The sequence below is a fragment of the Sus scrofa genome, chromosome 4 (assembly GCF_054392235.1).
Source record: "Sus scrofa isolate SSC_HxYL_T2T_F1_AM1 chromosome 4, Sscrofa_HxYL_maternal_Yorkshire_Landrace_v2.0, whole genome shotgun sequence".
Classification (NCBI taxonomy): domain Eukaryota; kingdom Metazoa; phylum Chordata; class Mammalia; order Artiodactyla; family Suidae; genus Sus; species Sus scrofa.
The window spans coordinates 85,184,446-85,199,476 of record NC_139386.1 but is presented as its reverse complement, the minus strand read 5'-3'; the positions used below and the strand labels follow the sequence as shown (position 1 = coordinate 85,199,476).

The following is a 15,031-nucleotide window of genomic DNA, read 5'->3' as shown; positions in this document are numbered from 1 at the left end:
TTTGGATTTTTTTTAAAAAAGTAATTGAATATTTTATAACTTTATTGTGATAGTTCCTGTATGCATTTGTAAACTCATTGAATGGTACACTGAAAATAGTGCATTTAAGGGTTATGAAATAGATCCAAATAAAGTTTATTTAGAGAGGTATTTGAGTGTCCAAGACTCAGGGTGAGTGTCTGTACTTGAAGTACTCCACAAGGTGCCTTTCTGCAGGGGCCCGGGAGAGCTGGGACAGACTGTGCCTTGGATTGCGGCTCTGGGATAGGAAGGGTCAGCAAGCATGTCTTGTTGCCGGTTTTCAACACCGTGGAACTGGTGGACATGATGGAATCCTTCCTCCTCGAAGCCCAGAACTACCTGCAGGTCAAAGGGGACAAGGTAGAAAGCTACCACTGCCAAAGCCTGCAGGAATTCACACCCTCACTGGGGCGATACGATGTCATCTGGATTCAGTGGGTCTCTGGTTAGTCCTGCATGGAGTTACATTTGCCTTTTTTTCCCATTCCAGATAGAGAGGACAACACCCGGGGCTAAGTTTAGCATTTGTGGAGATGGAGCAAGCACACAAAGGGAGATCTGGCTATGGTTGTTCTTAGAAGCCTTAGTTAACCTTAGGTATCATGGGCACACCCCCAAAAGCTCTGGTCCTCCATATTTCTCCCCTTCTGAGCAAGTCTGACAATTCCCATCCTTAGGGATGGAGTGCCTTTGGACTAACCTAAATCCTAGAAGAAACCTAAATATCTGAAGAACTTTAAAAAGTGGTGTCAAAAAGAGTTTATTCCCATTTATTGGCAAAAGTAGACTTTCTTAGATTTAAATCCCCAGGAAATGAGACAGTAGTGAATTTGATTTTGGTCCTAGTGTGTCCGTGCTTGTGTCTGTGTAGGAGACAGAGAGGACTGAGGGTAGAGTTGGGCTGTTCAGGGGATATGGAGGGAACCCAAGTAATGGGCAATCAATTAGCTCATGCCTGGGAGGTAGATAAATTAGGTAGGATAATATCTGTTTTATGGAGAGTGCCCTTCAAAGAGAGTACCTGTCCTCTTATCTAAATTCTCAAAGCCTCCTGCAACTGAACAATCAGGCAATTAAATAATTCATGAATGAGTGAACAAATGGGCTCCTGATTTTTAGCCTTCCAGTTGTTCCGTCTTTCCTACTCCCCTCCTTCCCCACTCACCATTTCGTCCTCTTCTCCATCTACTTGTCTGCACCTGTAGGGTACCTGACCGACAAAGACCTTCTTGCATTTCTTTGCCGGTGCCGAGATGGCCTGAAAGAAAACGGCATCATCATACTGAAGGACAATGTGGCTCGGGAAGGCTGCATCTTCGATCTCTCCGATAGCAGCGTGACTCGGGACATGGACATCTTCCGGAGCCTCTTTAGGAAGAGTGGGCTGGTGGTGCTGGGCCAGAAGAAGCAGGAAGGCTTTCCAGAGCAGTGCATTCCGGTGTGGATGTTTGCGTTGCACAGCGATGGACGCTCCTGACCGGCAGTGGGGGTAAAGGGCTTCATTGCACAGTGGTGTGGGAGGAGGTGCCCTCCTCTGAGGCGCCCCTGGGTATTTCATGCAGAAATCAAGGGAAGTGTTTGGAAATGATTGATGTAATGTGTATGTTTCCATTAATTATGTAAATCCATGCACACACTCGGTGGATTTTCCAAAAGACAAATGGAATGTGACATCTGGAAAAATGCTCTAAGAAACTGCTTGTATACACCTAAGCTGTACACACACACACACACACACACACACACAAAACAAAACAGAAAAGGGAGCAATGTGCACAAAGTCTAAACTACTTTGGTTTCTGAAGGTTTGCATTATAGAGTAGGTTATGGTGGGTGGGGTAAAGTCTAGACCACCTTTCTCTGCCCTCATGCTAGCTATATTATACTTCCTTCCTCTTTGGGTATACTGCTTCTCTCAGACAAAAATAACCCCCTAATTAAGAAGGAACCAGTCAAAATAGTCTTGTAAAAATTCCATTACTTAATTTTGTCCTTAGCTTTAGTAGAAAAAAGCGTGTGGTTTCACTTTCTATTTTGGTCAGTTTCACCCACCAGTGATGTAATATGGATGTAATTTGATAACAGATGTCTGCATTTGAGTGATGGGGAAGTGTCTCCTTTCAGGAGAAAAATGTTTTACCCTTGAAATTTCAGCTGTGAACATATAAGTAAATGTTATTGATAATCTAATTTTAGGCATTGGCTTCCAACACAACTTACTTTATTACAGCTGCTCCTGTTTCCTTGACTCATATGAATGTAGGTTGGAAAGAGAAAGGAAATGATAAACCTGACAATTGAACCAACCGCATTAGTTTAAGGCACTGGTTTAATGAAAAATAATCTAAAATCTTTCCCCAAAATGTAATTTAATTTCTATTAACAGAATATTTAAATGTAACTGCTATTTTATTTAAAACACTCTAATATCTTTGTATTGAAGGACATATTTGCATTTTGATATATATCAAGTTTTCTATGAAATGCAATCAATTAAATAAAGAAGGTCTTTTGCATGGATATGCTATCACCATAAAAGTCATGTTTGTAAGTCATAGGAGGAAACTTAGGAGGAAAAAAGTTATTATAAAACATTTACTATCTTGATATAACATTAGCTAGGTAGTTTCATTTATGTCCTAGAAAGTTATGTCACTTACTCTGCCACTGGCACCTTTTAGGTGCAGTACGTTTTTCACAGATGCTCTAGGGTAATGTAACAGAATGTGAGTTGGAACCATTGTTGATGAAGAAGCCAGAGACCAGAATTAAATAAAATGGCGAGTCAGTACCAAACTGAATTTGACAAAACAAGAATACTCATGTTTTCATCCTCTGTATATGTCTTGCAGCAAATTAACTGAATCTTCCTTTTAGGTCTATCCCAGGAATATTCTGTTTCTTTTACACTATCACCCTTATTCTCTTACTTCTTGACTTTCTGCTTTGCCAGTACTCATAAGATGATTGACACAATTGTCCATTTTCGGAGCTCCCAGGTTCCTTAATTTTAGGAGGAAATAACATAATTTTCCTATGAATACAGATATATGGTCTTTAACTCAGTTGAGTCTTTGATCAGCAGTCCCTTTTCTCTTCCTAAGTCATTTCCTAGATCTTTATCATTCCACAAAGTTTCCCAACAGCATATCTATCTATAATTTAGATGAGAATGTAGAAATTGGGGAATAAATTATATCGATATCCATTCTCTATAACAAATTAATAATTAGTACAAGGTAAAGGGAAGAGTAGCTTGAGAGGTGAGGCCGTTGAGCCAGATCATGCTGCGTAATAGGTCATATGAAGGTTCTTATGTGTTATTCGAAGAACAGGAGAAAGAACTTGAGTTGCAAGTAAGGGACTTATCTTCTGAGTAGAGACATAAATGCTGTAGGAGGAAGACCTTTAGAGTGAGCCCTGCTCCAGCCCTTTCCAGTCTAATTCAGTAAGCCAGTACATTGCTGATGTGTATCAACACATTTGTGTTGTGTTGACAGTGACAATTTGCGTTAGTTCCCAAATTCTATCCATAGTCCAACTGCCCCAGAATCACTTGAGGAGTTTTTATAAAACAGAGATTCTGGAGTTCTGTAGCAGCAAAACGAATCTGACTGGGAACCATGAGGTTGCGGGTTCGATCCTGGCCTTGCTCAATGGGTTAAGGATCCAGCATTGCAGTGAGCAGTGGTGTAGGTTGTAGATGATGCTTGGATCCTGTGTTGCTGTGGCTCTGGCATAGGCCAGCAGGAACAGCTCCGATTAGACGCCTAGCCTGGGAAGCTCCATATGCCACGGGTGTGGCCCTAAAAAAGAGACAAAAAGACAAAAAGAAAAAAAAAATAGAGATTCCCAGGCTCTGCTGCCATGAGAAATGTGAAATGTGGTCAAATAATTTATATTTATTTATAATGTCTCAAACAGATTCTGATCCTTAGTTTTGTTTGGGAACATGGATGGGAAAGGGGCGTGGATCTGAGCTCTTCAGAGTCAAAGGAAGATAAAACAGGGCAGACAAGATTGTGGGCCAGGTTCAGGGAAGTAGCTATTCTTCACACTTGTGCCAGTCTTTCTAAAATATAAATCTGACCATGTTATGTATGAACTTTCAATGACTTCCCTTCACTGATAGGATAAACTCCCATCACCTTGAAATGGCATGTAAGGCCTTATGTGATCTTGATCTGGCTTCCCTCTCCAGCTTCAGTTTTCCCACATCTCCTGCAGCTCTCTAGAGGAGCTGTGATTTATGGCTCATGGCACGTATTAACATTATTTCCTTAGCATAGAATAACTCTCATCCTTTTTTATCTGGCTTAGACTATGTGGATTTTGCTGGCTCTAGGAACATCCCCTTAGGTGCTGGGCTAGGTGCCCCTACTTTGTGTTACCCTCATACCTTCTGCTTAGATATCATGGCACTTACCATGTGGCATTATAATTGCCTGCTTACTTGCCATTTCCTTTATCAAATTCTGGGCTCCTTAATGGAGCATTTATGTTAGAGACTCAGTCCTTAGCATAGGCCCTAATGCACTGCCAGAACTCAAATTTTATTGAGAATACAAAAGGTGATATTACAAGTAGAAAGACTCAGGGGGCAGTCTAAGTTTCTGGAGGCATCAAACAGGAATCAGAGCAGCAAAGCAGCAAGAAACACCAAGGGCTTCTGAAGATCTATGAGCAGTGGAATGTGCAAGACTGGTTAAACAGTGTTAAGCTGGCAAGCACCAGGACATGCACAGAAATAAGAAAGAAGTAAGGAAGTTCCCATAGTGGCTCAGCAGGTTAGGATGTGGGTTTGGTACCCAGCCTTTCCAAGTTGGTTAAGAATTCGGCATTGCTGCAAACTGCAGGTGTAGGTCACGGATGCAGTTTGGATCTGGTGTTGCTGTGGCTGTGGCTATGGCTTAGGCTGGCAGCTGCAGCTCTGATTCCACTCCTAGCCAAAGAACTTCATATGCCACAGGTGTGGCCCTAAAAAAAGAGAGAGAGAGAAAAAGAAAAAAGTGAGCTCAGGGATCAGACAGGCATCTGGGAGGATGCTGAAGAAGGAAAATTAGGTCCTGAGGTAAAGTCATGCCTAGTTAAGAAATCTCTCTCTCTCTCTCTTTTTTTTTCTTTTTTTTTTTTTGGACACCCCCATGGCATATGGAAGTCCCTGGACCAGGGATCAAATCTGAGCTAGAGCTCTGACCTAAGCCGCGCCTGCAATAACCCTGCATCCTTAACCCACTGCACCACGGGCTGGGGATTGAACCTGTACCTCCACAGAGAACAGCCAGATCATTAACCCACTGCACCACAGTGGGAACTCCAAGAAATATATATATATTTTCCATAGAAGCCAACTCAGGGATAGCCAACTCAAAGCCTATCATTTCATCAGGTGGGAAGTTGTACCTCATAAAAGAGACATGTTAAAATTGTGAGTAGGCCTTAACAAAGCAACTCCTAATTCTCACCTGTTTCCTGCTAGGCAACAAGTCCAAAGAACCAACCAGGTTTAGATAAAGTTACTTCTTCTGTGAATGTTGAAGCAAAGTGGAAGGTGCTCACCTGGACTTTATAGATGAATTAATCGCAAACATGTCTGCAATTCTAGATGAACTTTGGAGGACCTCTTGGTTTATGCAGTGATTCATGAGTGGGTGCAGCGCCTTCACCTACCTCCTCTTCTGAGAACCTGAGCCACCACTCTTCAGCAAGCCAAGTCTTAAGGGGTCAGCAATTTTATAGATTCAGGACCATCATAAAAATATAAAACAAAACGAATAAGGTCATCCACATGAAAGATGATCTGCTTTACATTATGGACACATTTTGGTCCCATTCTGGCTTTTTTTTTTCTCTACCATTTCCTGTAACTGGCCTGTTTTGAGTGATGTATTGGGGAGAAGACCTGTGTCAGATATATTCAGCTGCCTGTCATGAGTAATTAAAACCAGTTGTGTTATTGCTTTCCTGAGTTCTAGCTGACTCTTTGATGCTTTGGTGTCTATGCCAGAAAACTACCTCTTATAATCATCAGAGGCCAGTGTTTTTGCAGAGGTCACTGCAAGCTAATTAAGCAAATATGTGAAAAATAGTTTTAAATGATTTTAATTAGTAGAGTGTGTGTATTCATATATCTAGAGTGAGGGTTGAAGAGAGACTTTTAAAATAATAACTGACTTGCAGAGTTAGTGAGTTGGTGTCAGAGAACTACACATATACAGCACATTTTCTACATTCATTAGTTGGCATGACTTGACCTTTGGCTACCTGACAGGCTATATTAGTTACTGCAAATAAACATATAGAAAATGTCCAAGAAGATCATGACTCTGTAATGGGTAAGAGAGATATATAAATAATACGAATCAGGATAAAAAGGACTTAAAAATAGCATGTACAGAATGAAAAGTACTATAGAGAATAGAGTGATCCACGACATCTCTGGGATTTGCAGGAGGCCACACAGATTTCATTCATTCAACTACAATCACTAGGTAGAATATGTTACTTTTTACCAGTTTAGAAAACAAAGGAGAACAGCTAAGGTAACCTGGTAGTTTATACATCTTTTAATAGGCACACACAGCACTGTTGTAATGAGTACATCTTATTCTATAGTTAGATATTTATTTCTTTAATGGAACTTAACATTCCTAAAGTGTCTTTGAATCTACTGAGGATTCTGATGGATAGATCATATTCTTTCCTCTAAATAGTTTATCCAATTTAGGAATAGACTCAGGAATTAAGGATCAAATATTAGTTTACTGTATATAAAGCAAAGCTGGAGAATATGTCTCAGATCTGCAGCCCAGATAAGGCTTTCTCGTATTCCCTGTCTCTCCTCCACTCCAAAAGTCTGGATCTTGGGACTTGATTGCCCTCACTGGTCCACTGCATCCTACCCCTATCCCACCAGGATAGAGTCACGTCTGAAGAGTTGATATTTGCTGAGACATTTACAAGGAAATCTGCAATTTCCCTTGACCTAAGGAGGATGGAGGACTGATGGGAAAGGGTTGTCAGTCCTCTTCACTTTCTTTCCACAGCGAAACAAGTGCAAGAAAGAGAGATGATAATGCCTATTCTGTGACCCCAGTAACTTCTCTCAATCTTGAAGAGAGAAAGAGTGAGCTAGAGATGGATAAGGAGCAGAAATGCAGCATCCTTCCCCTACTGATCTTTCTGGAATTAAAATGGAAATCCTTGCTTTCCTGTGGAAATTGAGAGATGGTGTAGTAAGTGTTCCCCTAGCAATAACAGGTTCTATGCTAGATACAGGAAAACTGGAAATATAAACTCAGGTAAATTAGCCTAGTCGTATGTGGACCTTAAATAGGAGAATGTGCCTCCCTCTGTGCACAAAATGCAGGACCAGGGCACTGAGAGAAATGGAAGATACAGGACTCAGGAAATACACTGGATCACTCTCTAGCTGTGTTAAAGAGGGGAAGGTTTAGTATATGGATGCAAAGAGGCCTAATACAACTTAAGGGCAAGAGTACAGCTGGGCCACAGGATGGGACCAGAGGCAAGAAAGCCACTGGGAACTGGGAAATAGACCCTCTCCATCTCAAGCTTTTGTTTCTCTCTGTGCATATGCTTCATTTTTCTCTTTCCCTGCGGGTAGCATTCTCTGCTCTCTAGTTCGCTTAACGGAAAACGTGGGAAACCATGGTTTTCTGGTTTTCACATTCTGGATTTAGCTCCAGGGAGTGATTGACTCTCAGTAGCTCTTGATCTTGCTCTCGATTCTCATTTCACAGGAAATTGTTGCCAATTGACCTGGCATAGGTCAGAGTCTCACTTCTTGTCCCATCAAATGTGCAGTATGATTGTAAATATCCCATCCTCTCCACCCCCAGCTGTGGGATGTAACTGAGGGAAGCAATTAAAGGAAGAGGAGTGCTGGGAGGATATTCCAAAGTTGTCTTCAGTGTCTGAGCATCCTCAGAGACTGAGATCAGGAAATAATAAGAAAAATTTAAATCATGTGGCATCTTCATGCTATGCACTAGAGATGAAATTAAGCAGTCTCTTGATAGGTACTCTTAAAAAGAGTGTCTTGGGAGGGCAGCCAACACCTGCACTTGGGACTTTACCCAGACAGAGAAGGATGCAATTTTCCTGTGCCACTGGATTAAATAAGTATACAGAGAGGGTTTGGGCTATTGTAAAAAAAGGAACAAAAGCATGTTATGGAAGAATGTCTGGTTCTCACCCCCTCTAGGAATATATGTCGAGAAGGAAAAAGGAATGTGCCAGACAGGCCCTCTGTGTCTACCAGATGTTCTCTGATAATATTGTTGAAATTGAAATTATGAGAACTGGCCTACCAAATAATGAAATATTCAGTGGCATTTTGAGTCCCATTCATTAGGCCTTTCTGGGTGTTGTTCTGGGTCAAGTTACTATTTCTTGATGTGAAATTTTAGTCTCTCTCTGGAATACTAGCCCTACCTGGCTCAGAAGGTACATGAGAAGTACTTTCCTCTGCCTCCTCCTCATTTCCCTCCTTTGGAATTTCCTTTGAAATAGCAGAATAATAATAGTAGTGAATATTCAGTAAATACTAATTTCTTCACATTTATGATTTCATTTAATTCTTTCAATAGTCTTGTGAGGTAGAAAACCAAGTCTTTTTCATTTCTTTAAAAAATAATCAAACAGTAGAGAAATGCAAATCAAAACTACAATGAGGTACCATGTCACACCCCTCAAAATGGCCATCATCAACAAGTCTACAAATAATAAATGCTGGAGAGATTGTGGAGAAAAGGGAACTCTCCCACTACACTGTTGGTGGGAAAGTAATTTGGTGCAGCCACTATGAAGAACAGTATGGAGGTACCTCAAAAAACTAAAAATAGAGTTACCATATAATGCAGCAATCCCATTCCTGGGCAAATATCCAAAAAAGATGAAAACTCTATTTCAAAAAGATACATGCACCCCAATGTTCATAGGAGCACAGTTTATAATAGCTAAGACACGGAAGCAATCTAAATGTTCACCAACAGATGAATGGATAAAGATATGTGTATATATACTATATACATAATGTGTATATATTTAACGTGCATTTATATATAATGAAATATTACTCAGCCGTAAGAAGAATGAAATAATACCATTTGCAGCAACATGGATAAAAATAGAGATTATCATAACAAGTCAAGTAAGTCAGAAAGAGAAAGACAAATACTATAAGATATCACTTACATGTGGAATCTGAAAATGACCTTATTTATAAAACAGAAATGGACTCACAGAATTGAAAACAAACTCACGGTTACGAAAGGGGGAAGTGCAGGGGAAGGATAAATTAGGAATTTGGGATTAACATATACACACTACTACATATAAAATAGATAAAAATTGAGGACCTACTGTATAGCACAGGGAACTATACTCAATATTTTAAGTAAACTATAATGGGAAATTATCTAAAAAGTGCATACCCGCACAAAGATATATATGTATAACTGGATCACTTTGCTGTAACCTGAAACTCACTCAACATCGAAAATCAACTATACTTCAATTAAAAAATATATACAAAAATAAGTAAACAGAAAAACTCCAAAGAAACATCCTATGGGCCAGACTTTTCATTCCTCCTCATAGAGATTACATTTCACTTGTTGCAAATCTGAAGAGAGGGTCCAAACAGAGCTTAATGAGAAACCCTAATCCTTTCTGGAATGCAAGCTGGTCCTAGGACCACCAGGCCTGGCTTCTGAAGAAACAGTTTAAGGAACTAGGAGCCCAGATGGTCTAAAGTGGACTATTAGCCCCTTGGCTAAGGAAAGATGAGCCTTTTCAACACTGGCTCTGATTTAGAGTTTGGATGTGTAATGCTTGCAAGAATGCCTGCAAGTCACTATTTCCCTTGCAGGTTCAAGCTATGATGATCAGCAAGAGGGTGAGACCAGGGGACTCAGCATACAAATAGGAATATTTAAATTTAGAAGTCCCTGAGAAATTACAGTGGATTGCTTTTAATCTAGAATGTGATGATTGAGATCCCTTTTACAGATGTCCACCAGGTAGGGCTCCACAATACTCGCCTAGTCTTCTGTCAAAACGTGGTAGGCTCTTATTTTTTCAGTGGGCCAAAAAATTCTTCTCTCACCCTCTGAATCCCCATTAACCATATATCACCCTCTGTGATTACTTCCCCAGGGACGTAGGTTAGTGGTTGTCTCTTTACCTCAATTTCTACTTTCAGTTAAATAACAGTGACTCAAGTTCTGTCCTATTCTACTTCCATTCCTTATCTTTAACTTAGGAAGGTTTGAATAAAGCTGGAGTCTCACGGGGACCTATACCCTAGGCTGTTATGTCTTTGCTACTCCTGGAAGGACCAAGCACACCCTTGCCTCTTGGCCGTTACATTTGTTGTTTCCTCTCCTTGGTATACACATGTCTTTTTACTTCCTTCAGGTCTCTGCTATAAAGTTCCTTTATTAAAAAGGACTTTCCTAAATTCTTTTTTTTCCCCTCCCTTTCCTCTTCACTTTCTGTATTTTTCTTTAAAGTCTCATCAGTATCTGACATTGTTTCAGCAACATAGCATAGTTTTCTGTTTATCTCTACAATAAAATATAGGCTCCAGAAAGCATTGCCTTTGCTTTTACAACTTTAATCCTCAGCATTCAGTAAAGTGCTATCCCAATGTAGATGCTCGATGGATGTTCTCTAAATAAATAAATGAAATGCAAACATCAGGGTGGTTAAAACAAACAAACACACTCAAATCCCCCAAACAAAACAAAACAAAATTAAAAACCAAGAATCTTACAAAAGACAACAAAGGTGCTATGATTTAACACATTTCCTATATATTTGGGTTGTTATTTTTTTTTTTTTTTTACAGCTGCACCTGCAGCATATGGAAGTTACTGGGCCAGGGGTCAAATGAGCTGTAGCTGCCAACCTATGCCACAACCACAGCCACAGCAACTTGGATCCAAGCTGCATCTGTGACCTGCACTGCAGCTCGTGGCAACTCTGGATCCTTAAACCACTGAGTGATACCAGGGGTTGAACCTGCACCCTTGTGGATACTATGTCGGGTTCTTAACCAGCTGAGCCATAACAAGAACTCCCATATATATATATTGTATTTTATTTCCCAGTTATCTGCTTTCCTCATGGATTCCTTTTTTGCTCACTGTTCTAAAGCTCAAGCAGCCTCCCTGTGTTTCCACATATACTCCCACCCCCGAAAGCCTTCCCTATTTTTACGATGCCAGGAAGGAGTGACATAACAATACATCTGGTGACCCACTTAAAATGGGCCACAGTTAAAACTATCCTGTGTTAAAGGGGACTATTTTAAATGGACCACCCTGTATATTACATTAGATTGTGTCTTTCTGCCAATGAACTCAGAAGTGTTTTATAAATAAAAAGATAATGTCGGAGAAAAGAATTCTCTTTTTTTTTCTTTTAATTTACATGGAAAATTTTATTGTACAAATCTTCTGCTCAGATGTGCAATGACAAAGCAATTCAGCCCAGGAAGATGATTCTTCTGGTTCAGAATCTGCCTATTAAGATTTGCTGATGCTAAAAATCTGCTCTCAGTTTGGGGGGAAACTACAGAAGACCAGACTCCAAAGAAGCAATCCTTCTAGGTAAAAGGCAGGTTCTCCAAACTTCACTTTCTGCTTCCTAAAGGGCTTTTGCTGGGTCCCTGAAAGCAACCACAAATTCAAGAGAGAAAAAGAAAGGCAAGCTGATTTACAGCTGTTCCAAGAATGCAGTTGCTGAATATCTCCTGACAGGGGGTTCTGTTGTGCTTTGAAGAATAACATGAAAATTCAAGCTCAGAATGAGCTTCTGTGATATAAAAATTAAAACTCCACTCCAAACCTTCATCCTCATCTAGAGCCAAGTCCTTTTAGATGTGCGGTAGGGATCTGTTTACTTTGTATGGAAAATCATTCTCTTTTTATTAGCAAGCTCCAGAGTTTCCTGATGATCTGAGAGGCTGTTACCTCTCAGAGGGTAGTCATGGGGCATTCTTGGCAGGAACAGAGGCCAGAGGACTGGAAATCTTATTTTGCAACAATTTCTGCCTGGCTTTTAAAGTCAAAGAAGACAAATGGTTCTGATAAGTTCAGCAATACCTTTAAATCTGAATGCCTTATTGTCCTGAGCTGACCTGGGAAGGTTAAAAACCAAACCAGACCAAAATAAACAAAAAATAAAAACAAAAACTGAAACCAGCATATCATGAACAAATTTTTCCTTTCTTAGCAAGCACATCTGATTCAGGAGAAAGTAGCTGTTCTCTTCATTTTACCATCAGGAAACCAAGCACAGATTACTTCATTGCATACTTAATGGACTCATGGTAGGGTGGAGGGTGGTGAAGGTTTCAGCAGACTTTAGATACATTTTGAGTTTCCTCTTTTCCTTGCTCTTACCATACCCACTTTTGCTTTCCTGCTATTGTTCAATTGTTCAACTTTAACAAGCAGGTCATCCTGATTTCTTCTCATTTTATCAAATTCTAACAAGAGACCTCCTCTAGCCAATATGCTTTAAATATTCCAATTCACAATAATATCCCCATCTCTCACCTATAGCAAAGATTTTCTAGGGGCCCAAGTAATTTACCATTGGAATTAGGTAATTTTCCCATCTCTCTACTACTACAATCGGGTCAAGTAAATTTTTTCCATAAACTTTCTGACTTTTGCCTCTGGATTCCCTACCCAGAATCCCAAACACTTGAATTTTAGTATTCTGTAGGCTCCCTGGTTCAACTGCAACCTCTCAACTGGCTGCTCTGTCATCTCCCTCTGCCTTTCAAATGCCTTCTAATCCATACATCCTTTTTCTGTCTACCATCTATTCGCTAACATCGAATCCACTCTTTGTTCATATTTCCTAGCCTCCAGCCCTCCTAGTGCCAGTGTGGTCTACTTGCTGAGTGATCCTGTCTATCAACTCTGGCTCATTATAAAATGAATAGTCCCTAGCCCCTCACTTCCATATGGCCTCACGATATTATAATTGCTCTCTCTGCCTACAGTAGGCAAAATGAAACACATACTGTGAGAGTGGGTAGGTTTAAGCAGGTTTCCAAGGCAGACTTTAATAAAAAATGAGCAAAGTCTTCTTTAGAATCTTTTCCCAACTCTTGGTCCCTTCCTGAAATGGGATTTCCCGATAGTTAATATTTCTCAATCAAATAACATAAAATACCTGCCTCTAGATCTTACTTTTAGGTCTTTAGACTATGTAGATGATGATTTTAGGTGGGGACTATATATAATAAAACCTCAGCAGTGTACATGATAATCCCAAGTGTACTATGAAGTTTGAGAGAAATTGAGGATAAGGGTAGGGGGATAAATGGAGATGGTTTTACAAAATAATTAAGGAAGGAAATAATTCATTGAGGAACTACTTTGGGCCAGGTACCAACTGGTTATTTTATATATGTTCTCTTAACTAAATGTGGCTAGAGACTTTTGTTTTCTTTCTTTCTTTCTTTCTTTCTTTCTTTCTTTCTTTCTTTCTTTCTTTCTTTCTTTCTTTCTTTCTTTCTTTCTTTCTTTCTTTCCCTCTTTCTTCTGTCTTGGCTGCACTTGTGGCATATGGACGTTCCAAGGCCAGGAATCGAACCTGCACCACAAGAGTGACCTGAGCCACAGCAGTGACAACACCAGATCCTCAAACTTCTCAGCCACCAGAGAACTCCCAGCTAGAGACTTTCAATTCAGAATTACCTTTGGATCTTACCTTCTAGAGTTCTTCTAGGCTGCTCTTTTTCTGTGATATTTAGAGCATGAACGTAAAAAGCTGAGAAATCTGTGTTCAAGTTTTTCCTCACTTATTTGTGTAAGAATCTTAATGTTTTAAAATAAGAGTCTCACTTTCTCACCTGTAAAATATGGGAATGATAATACTTAATGGAATTTACATGACAAGTAAATTAGATATTATGGTCAAGATGTGAATTATAGTGATTGTTCTATGTTAGGGGTTTAATAAATGAGAGCAATGGCTATAATTTTTACCTAGATATATGTTTCTGATGAGGGAGGAGGCACCTCAAACCTGTTACTAAAATTCTTTATTTGGGAGGTGACATCACCAAGATGATGGCTGTCTCTCACTTTGCTTCCCCTCACAAGGACAGGGACTAACATCTACTCAAGGACAAGACAAACACCACTATGGAAAATTATATGGAGGATCCCTAAAAAATTAAAAATAGAACTACCGTATGATTCAGCAATTCTACTTCTGGAATGTATCCAAAGGAAATGAAAACATTAACTTGAAAAGATATTTGCACCCCCGTGTTCAAAGCTGCATTATCTACAATAGCCAAGACACAGAAATAACCTAAGTATCCATCAACGGATAAATGGATAAAGAAGTTGTATAAATACACACACAATGAAATAATACTTGGCCAAAAAAATGAGGAAATTTCTACCATTTGCAACAACATGGTTGGAACTTGAAAGCATCATGCTAAGTAAAATAAGTCAGACAGAAAAAGACAAATACTGTATAATCTCACTTATATATGAAATAAAAAAAAATCAAACAAAGAAAAACAAAACCAAACTTACAGAAAAAAAGATCAGACTTAGGGTTATCAGAGGCAGAGGATGGAGGGAGTAGGAATTGGAGGGAGATGATTAAAAGGTACAGAGTTCTAGCTATAAGATAAACAAGTAATATGGATATAATTACAACATAAGCCTGTAGCTAACACTGATCAATGATATATTGGAAAGTTGTTAAGAGGATAAATCCTTATTCACAGGAAGAAATTTTTTTTCTTTCTTTTCTTTTTATTGTATCTATATGAGAAACTAGTTGAACCTATTGTGGGAATCATCTCAAAATATGCATGAATCAAACCACTATGCTGTATGCCTTAAACTTATACAGTGATGTATGTAAATTACTGCTTAGTAAAACTGGAAAAATTCTTTTTTTTTTTTTGAGTCGCACCTGCAGCATATGGAAATTCTCA

At 39.4% G+C, this 15,031-nt stretch overlaps 1 protein-coding gene across 9 annotated transcripts in view; it reads left to right on the top strand.

The window, feature by feature from the left end:
* NTMT2 (N-terminal Xaa-Pro-Lys N-methyltransferase 2) overlaps window positions 1–5,981 on the top strand; it is a 76,751-nt gene extending 70,770 nt beyond the window's left edge. For 4 of the 9 annotated variants that reach the window (XM_085020518.1, XM_085020516.1, XM_085020517.1 and 1 more), the window contains 2 exons: window positions 217–466; window positions 1,227–2,832. In XM_085020518.1, coding sequence (XP_084876644.1) covers window positions 217–466; window positions 1,227–1,498 — 522 coding nt within the window. In that variant the 3' untranslated portion in view covers window positions 1,499–2,832. 9 annotated transcript variants of the gene reach the window in all.
* Window positions 5,982–15,031: the final 9,050 nt, after the last annotated feature.